The following is an 8016-nucleotide window of genomic DNA, read 5'->3' as shown; positions in this document are numbered from 1 at the left end:
AAATTTAAGACGAATTCTTTTATTATTTATCACACTGTCTATAAAATCTGACTTACAAAACAATTTCTAGAATGTGCTAGAAAGATCAAAATGACTGAAAACGAACCTTCAAGTTCAACAACCCTCCAATCAGACCTAATTGGTAAGATTAATGTCCTCTTTTACTGTTGCAATTTTATCTCCCTGAGGGTCAAAATCCACAGAATTAGATAGATACCCACTATCCTTTTATGTGTTGTTAATAATAATATCTATAAAGCGCTGAATTATCAACCGTTTGTTATATGCCAAACAATTTATCAGGTGCTCGGGTTGCAGAACTGAAAACAGACGGTAAAGATATACGTGAAAACTACATCCAAACATTTCAACCACTACCCAAACAGAATCCTGAACAACGATCTGTCTATTACCCGGTTATGGTGCCACCATTGCCGATATCTAAATTCGTCGATAAAATTGATTGGAAATCTGTCAACAAGGTCAAGAAATCAAAGCCAGAAATTAAGAAATACTGTGAAGATATTAAAGATAACCAAGATGGGTTTGAGGCTGAGGTTAAGGTTTTTAGGGTTCTTGAGAGAATGAAGCAACGTGAGGAAATCATAGTACTTCAAAGTTTGGAATACCTTCACAGTGATTACCAGATTTTCGTTGGAGACCATTCATATATAAAAGGCAAGAAAGAAGGGAAACCATGTGATCGAGACGACAATGTTAAAGAAGGGGAGTGTGACTTCGTCATAATGGGAAAAAAATATTTCGTTATTATTGAAGTCAAGAAAAACAAATCTGATCTGGGGTATGGAAAACTTCAAGCGAGTCGAACAGAAAAACTTATCCTGGGGATTGCTGAAATGTTAGGAAGTGTTATCCCTCCAGTATTCAAGGTTGTTGTTGCACCAAATGAATACAAGGAACCAGCTTATAATGACGAGAAATTCCGCCGTTGGTGGAAGAAAAACATCACAGACAAAGCTTCTGAAAAACTACAGTGTCCTGAAACATTTGAGGAGACCAAGAACATCCTTCTCGCTTTGCGGGCTAACAAGGATAATAAATGGGATAAAAGGAGATGTTCTTTGGGATGGAATATCCGAGATATTGATGAGCAGTTGAGGAATGCAATTGTCACGTGTGAGAAAAAGGGAGTGAGAAATGTTAATTCAAATCCTGGTGTAGTAGAAGCTCCTCCTTACGTTAGAGATTTTGTCGGTATCAAATATTTGACTGCTGAACAAGACAATACATTAAAATCAAAAGAAAAGTTGATGTGGATAAATGGACCGGCTGGGACTGGTAAAACAGTTATAATGTGCGGTAAGATTCTACAGTTAGCGTTATCTTATAAGAAGAACAAGATCGTGGTCATCACATTTGCTGGTGAAGGTAATAATGCTAACTTGTATGAAACTGCACTGGGTAACGCAAGGGTAAGGTATCAGACGATCACGGGTGAATTTCAAGACGGCTGGTTCACAGGAGTTGACGAGACAATAAATGCAGAAAGTAGAATTAAGGAACTCTACCAAGTTGTTATCATCAAGATAGAACCAGAATTTATCAATGCCCCGGGACATGTGGAAAAGATATCGAATCTGATGGCATCTCAAACGGACAGTAGTGTATTTATAGACGATATGCAGGTTTTCATGAACTATTTTTCTTACTTTGACGTTACGCTGCGAGATTTTATTGTTACTCTAAGAAAGTTATCTGATGAACAACACATGTGGGTAGCATGTGACATGATACAGTCTCTATGGTATCTGTATTATGGCGAACAGAATTATGGCGAACATTTAGCTGAACTGGCGTTGTTGTTGGATGAGCAGCGAGTTTATTTGTATAAAAACTTGAGGAACACCTACGACATATCAATTGTTTTAGAAATGTCCAGGGATTTACATACTGCAAAAAGCGCTGCGAGAGCGAAATTGTGCCCAAAACAGGAGTATGGACATTTCATACATGGACCATTAATTACGATACATTTTATGGAGGGACTCTGTTGCGATTCCAGTAAAATATTGATGAAAGACCTTTTGATAAATGAATTTAAGATGTTATTGAAGACAAATGATTTAGATTATACTGATATAGGAATAATATACTACGACGATTATGGTTTTATGATTGCACAGACTGCTGTAGAGACTCTGAGAACTGAAGGTTACGAAATGATACCGTGTAAGTGTTGGGATTGCTATTCAAGTGAGTGGCCTGCTGTTATTGCGGTGCTTGAATTGGAGGGAGATAAGGATCATGATCTGCGTGTTCTTTACACCGCAATATCACGAGCACGGGTTAAGTGCTCTGTTCTGATACTACACCACCCGTTATCATCAGATGAAGATAGTTTAGATAGTACAGATAGTGAATATTATAATGAAGCAGATGATAACATTTACCGTTTATTAGAGAAATTGGAGCCTGTAGCTCGCTTGATAGAACATTATTAACTTTAGTTTTGTAGTAGATATGTTTGAAGTTACTTACTAATGTTACTGGGTTTTACGTATTATATTGACTGATATTGTATTGTTTAAATGATCATCACATAATAACTTTCTCATATAAATTATACAATGTTCTTGAGTCGAAAGTATCGATAGTACTTTAGTAGAATTACATACTGTTTCTACAATACAGGGCTTGCAAAGCAACTGTAGGAATACGAAATATTTGTAAGCAGTTTGCTTAACATGCCTAGTTTTGTAGTCCTCAGTTTAGGTTTTATTTCACATTTTAATATTTAATTCATCGTTTTTTTGCCACTTTTATTTTAATGTTATCTCACGTTTCTATTTCATATTCGTACATTTACTTTCTTATCTTTAGTTCGTTCGGCCGTTTGTTTATTTATCACATTTTTACGAGCCCTATTTTAGAGATAAGGGAGAGATTTTGGGAAATAGACACTTCTGTAAATGTAACCGGGCATTCGTCGGGTTTTGAGTTATAAAGTTTTCGACCGTTATACGAGAGCGTTTTATTTGGTACAGTACACTAAATTTAAGTCTTGTTTAAAATACAGACTCCGGCAGCCTTCCACCTTTCTTGTTTTTAAACAGACTGAGTCACCACATCGCAGCTCACCGGAGTTCACTGTCAGATCTACGTGCAGCCACTACCGCGAGTTGCTGAGTCCTCATCTCCTCGTTTACCGGGAGTTTAAATATTAGGTTTGTATCTTGTTTCAGACAGGTGCATCCGTAGCTCGTTTTATACAGTTGCGTTTATTTGACTCCTCGTTCATCGGGAGCAGTACATTTTAGCTTTTTAGTGTTAATTCCTCGTTCATCGGGAGTTGTCACTATATTACCAGCACATATCTCGTTTAAAACAGATATATCGTTCCTTACTCCTCGTTTATCGGGAGCAGTTTATTAGGTTTTAGACCTTGTTTAATACAGGCTCAGTTAGTTCTAGTCGCCCTATCCTTTGACCAGGGAGCGCCCCGTTAAGGCCAGTCAAGCCGGTTGCCGTGTAATAGCCGTTTCGTTTTTACACCATCGTTCACTTATTACATAATATGTGAACAACCCCTTATTCATTGAGAAATTAGACGCAAACTTACATGCTGTGCAGTCAGGTTTCGAACTGACTGAACCAAATTAAAACATGTCCATCATTTACTCAATAAATATTTTGAAGTGCTGTTAATACTAGTATATTGTCTTAAGTAAACATATATTGATCATGTATTATAGATCATGCGATTTATAATTTTTCCGAAATAACATGCATCTTTAGTGCAATTTTGTAATACTTTATAAAATGTTTAGAGATATTTGTCTCTAATTCTACATGTTCTTCTATCTGTATGTTTTCAGCTCCTTTTTGTCACTATCACTCTGTTAAAAAATAAAGCTGTAAACAAACTGTCAAAACCCAAAAATTGAGTAGGATAGACCTTGTTAATATTTAATGTCTACTTCCTCCATACAAAAATGGAGTTGGGGGGGGGGGGCTGACCATTTAAGTATAATTAAGTATATCCCGGCCCTAAATCGGTAAAGACCTACATTTTAATGTACTTTAATATGGTCAGCCAGCCCCCCCCCCCCCCTCAATAAATGGTATGTGCTAAAATTGCCGTTCCCATATGAAACCAAGAATGAAAGCATTCGCTTTCCCACATAAATATTGCAAATATTGTGTTATGGCAGCTAAATTAATCATTAGTTAACATTTATAAATAATTTTAGTAAAATTTAACCTGAATGGCACTCCCAGGTAGCAGTTAAGTATTTGTAAATTCCACCACAAGGATCTCCAAATATACTGTTTAGTGCTTCTACTGCACAGGAATTCTTTCCGTCACATCGTTCCTTCATCGCCTGAAGAGAGGAAATTGTTTGAGATCTACTGTCAGTGTCAACAATGTTGACTCAACATGATGAATAGCAATTTTGTGGTTAAAAATTATTATTGACACAGTTTTTCCAACACCATTACAATGAACATAAACGTAATACAATAAATAAGTTTGAACATATATATATTGTTAACAAGTTCAGACCTGAAGTGAAGTTTCTGAGATACAGTCTCCACCATAAGAACGTCCACAAGTGTTCTCATTGGAGTAAACACCATAGGCCGCATGCTTGATATTTATCATCTCCTCGCCACAGTTGATTGATATAGGTATTCCGCTATGTTCACATGCTTCAGCTGAGTTTTCTGATCGTGTTTTATTAAGATGAATATTATTTGAAAACTTTCCGACGACATGGCTGTATTCTTTATTTTCAGTTACCAGGATAAAATTGCAAATAGTTTAATATGGCAGTTAAATTAATCATTAGTTAACATTTTATAAAGTTATAAAATATAAAATTTAACCTGAATGGCACTCCCAGGTAGCAGTTAAGTATTTGTAAATTCCACCACAAGGATCTCCAAATATACTGTTTAGTGCTTCTACTGCACAGGAATTCTTTCCATCACATCGTTCCTTCATCGCCTGAAGAGAGGAAATTGTTTGAGATCTACTGTCAGTGTCAACGATGTTGACTCAACATGATCAATAGCAATTTCGTGGTTAAGGATTATTATTAACTCAGTTTTTCCAACACCATTACAATGAACATACACGTAACACAATAAATAAATTTGAACATATATCTATTGTTACAAGTTCAGACCTGAAGTGAAGTTTCTGAGATACAGTCTCCACCATAAGAAAGTCCACAAGTGTTCTCATTGGAGTAAACACCATAGGCCGCATGCTTGATATTTATCATCTCCTCGCCACAGTTTATTGATATAGGTATTCCGCTATGTTCGCATGCTTCAGCTGAGTTTTCTGATCGTGTTTTATTAAGATGAATATTATTTGAAAACTTTCCGACGACATGGCTGTATTCTTTATTTTCAGTTACCAGGATAAAATTGCAAATAGTTTAATATGACAGTTAAATTAATCATTAGTTAACATTTTATAAATAATATAAAATTTAACCTGAATGGCACTCCCAGGTAGCAGTTAAGTATTTGTAAATTCCACCACAAGGATCTCCAAATATACTGTTTAGTGCTTCTACTGCACAGGAATTCTTTCCATCACATCGCTCCTTCATCGCCTGAAGAGAGGAAATTATTTCAGATCTACTGTCAGTGTCAACAATCTTGACTCAACATGATGAATAGCAATTTTGTATACAATGAATGAACATACACGTAATACAATAAATAATTTTGAACATATATCTATTGTTATTTGTTACAAGTTCAGACCTGAAGTGAAGTTTCTGAGATACAGTCTCCACCATAAGAAAGTCCACAAGTGTTCTCATTGGAGTAAACACCATAGGCCGCATGCTTGATATTTATCATCTCCTCGCCACAGTTTATTGATATAGGTATTCCGCTATGTTCGCATGCTTCAGCTGAGTTTTCTGATCGTGTTTTATTAAGATGAATATTATTTGAAAACTTTCCGACGACATGGCTGTATTCTTTATTTTCAGTTACCAGGATAAAATTGCAAATAGTTTAATATGACAGTTAAATTAATCATCTGCAGTTAACATTTTATAAATGATAAAAATTTAACCTGAATGGCACTCCCAGGTAGCAGTTAAGTATTTGTAAATTCCACCACAAGGATCTCCAAATATACTGTTTAGTGCTTCTACTGCACAGGAATTCTTTCCATCACATCGTTCCTTCATCGCCTGAAGAGAGGTACACGTAATACAATAAATAATTTTGAACATATATCTATTGTTATTTGTTACAAGTTCAGACCTGAAGTGAAGTTTCTGAGATACAGTCTCCACCATAAGAAAGTCCACAAGTGTTCTCATTGGAGTAAACACCATAGGCCGCATGCTTGATATTTATCATCTCCTCGCCACAGTTTATTGATATAGGTATTCCGCTATGTTCGCATGCTTCAGCTGAGTTTTCTGATCGTGTTTTATTAAGATGAATATTATTTGAAAACTTTCCGACGACATGGCTGTATTCTTTATTTTCAGTTACCAGGATAAAATTGCAAATAGTTTAATATGACAGTTAAATTAATCATCTGCAGTTAACATTTTATAAATGATAAAAAATTTAACCTGAATGGCACTCCCAGGTAGCAGTTAAGTATTTGTAAATTCCACCACAAGGATCTCCAAATATACTGTTTAGTGCTTCTACTGCACAGGAATTCTTTCCATCACATCGTTCCTTCATCGCCTGAAGAGAGGAAATTATTTCAGATCTACTGTCAGTGTCAACAATCTTGACTCAACATGATGAATAGCAATTTTGTATACAATGAATGAACATACACGTAATACAATAAATAATTTTGAACATATATCTATTGTTATTTGTTACAAGTTCAGACCTGAAGTGAAGTTTCTGAGATACAGTCTCCACCATAAGAAAGTCCACAAGTGTTGTCATTGGAGTATACACCATAGGCTGCATGCTTGATATTTATCATCTCCTCGCCACAGTTTATTGATATAGGTATTCCGCTATGTTCGCATGCTTCAGCTGTACCGGACCCTAAATGAAATAGTTTTAATCTGAGGGATTATCGATAAAAATTATATCATATAAAATAAATTGTGGACATTTTGAACGATTTATAAGAGCAAAACTGTTCTTATGTTGACAGTGTCTGATAATTTGAGCAGGAACTCTCATGGCCTGTTTCTTAAGTGCTAAAAAGTTAACATAATTAACTGTAAAAACTACAATTAACTGTAAAAGGTTTAACCTGCACAAGCTTGCTCGTTACAACTCTGTGTTTCTTCAGTATCTCCCTCACATTCCGCTCCCCCATTGGCTGGGAGGGGACTGTCGCAGTTCCTAGTTCTTGTTTGTGTTCCTCCTCCACATTCCACTGAGCATGTCGACCAATCTCCATAATCTCCCCAACCACCGTCTACTTTCAATTCTGGATTTTTAAAAAAAGATTAATGAATTAAAATCAGACTTAGTTTTCTGACCGTGTCTCATTAAGCTCATAATAATATGTGAAAATATTTCGATGACATTGCTGTATTCATTATTTTCAGTTACCAAGATGATATTGCGAATAGTTTAATATGGCAGTTAAATTAATCATCTGCAGTTAACATTTTATAAATAATATAAAATTTAACCTGAATGGCACTCCCAGGTAGCAGTTAAGTATTTGTAAATTCCACCACAAGGATCTCCAAATATACTGTTTAGTGCTTCTACTGCACAGGAATTCTTTCCGTCACATCGTTCCTTCATCGCCTGAAGAGAGGAAATTGTTTGAGATCTACTGTCAGTGTCAACAATGTTGACTCAACATGATGAATAGCAATTTTGTGGTCAAGGATTATTATTAACTCAGTTTTTCTAACACCATTACAATGAACATACACGTTACACAATAAATGAGTTTGAACATATATCTATTGTAAACTAGTTCAGACCTGAAGTGAAGTTTCTGAGATGCAGTCTCCACCATAAGAAAGTCCACAAGTGTTCTCATTGGAGTAAACACCATAGGCTGCATGCTTGATATTTATC

At 35.7% G+C, this 8016-nt stretch overlaps 2 protein-coding genes and 1 long non-coding RNA gene across 3 annotated transcripts; 1 reads left to right on the top strand and 2 right to left on the bottom strand.

The window, feature by feature from the left end:
* Window positions 1-63: 63 nt before the first annotated feature.
* Window positions 64-3242, top strand: LOC134823826 (uncharacterized). The gene is made up of 2 exons (XM_063835406.1): window positions 64-142; window positions 304-3242. The coding sequence occupies exons 1-2, from the start codon at window positions 91-93 to the stop codon at window positions 2460-2462; spliced, it is 2211 nt and encodes a 736-aa protein (XP_063691476.1). The 5' UTR covers window positions 64-90; the 3' UTR covers window positions 2463-3242.
* A 539-nt stretch (window positions 3243-3781) lies between these two features.
* On the bottom strand, window positions 3782-4327 carry LOC134823827 (uncharacterized). The gene is made up of 2 exons (XR_010161326.1): window positions 4223-4327; window positions 3782-3857 (listed from the first exon to the last, which is right to left on the bottom strand). It is a non-coding gene; the product is annotated as an uncharacterized LOC134823827 (long non-coding RNA).
* Window positions 4328-4519: 192 nt separating this feature from the next.
* LOC134823870 (L-rhamnose-binding lectin CSL3-like) lies at window positions 4520-7378 on the bottom strand. The gene is made up of 7 exons (XM_063835466.1): window positions 7229-7378; window positions 6062-6182; window positions 5743-5903; window positions 5468-5588; window positions 5151-5311; window positions 4849-4969; window positions 4520-4686 (listed from the first exon to the last, which is right to left on the bottom strand). Exons 1-7 carry the CDS (start codon window positions 7376-7378, stop codon window positions 4520-4522), a joined length of 1002 nt encoding a protein of 333 aa, XP_063691536.1.
* Between the last annotated feature and the right edge of the window lie 638 nt (window positions 7379-8016).

Source organism: Bolinopsis microptera, chromosome 12, assembly GCF_026151205.1.
Source record: "Bolinopsis microptera isolate Bmic1 chromosome 12, MBARI_Bmic_1.0, whole genome shotgun sequence".
NCBI classification, from domain to species: domain Eukaryota; kingdom Metazoa; phylum Ctenophora; class Tentaculata; order Lobata; family Bolinopsidae; genus Bolinopsis; species Bolinopsis microptera.
The sequence above is the reverse complement of the archived record's forward strand: the minus strand, read 5'-3'. Positions and strand labels throughout refer to the sequence as shown.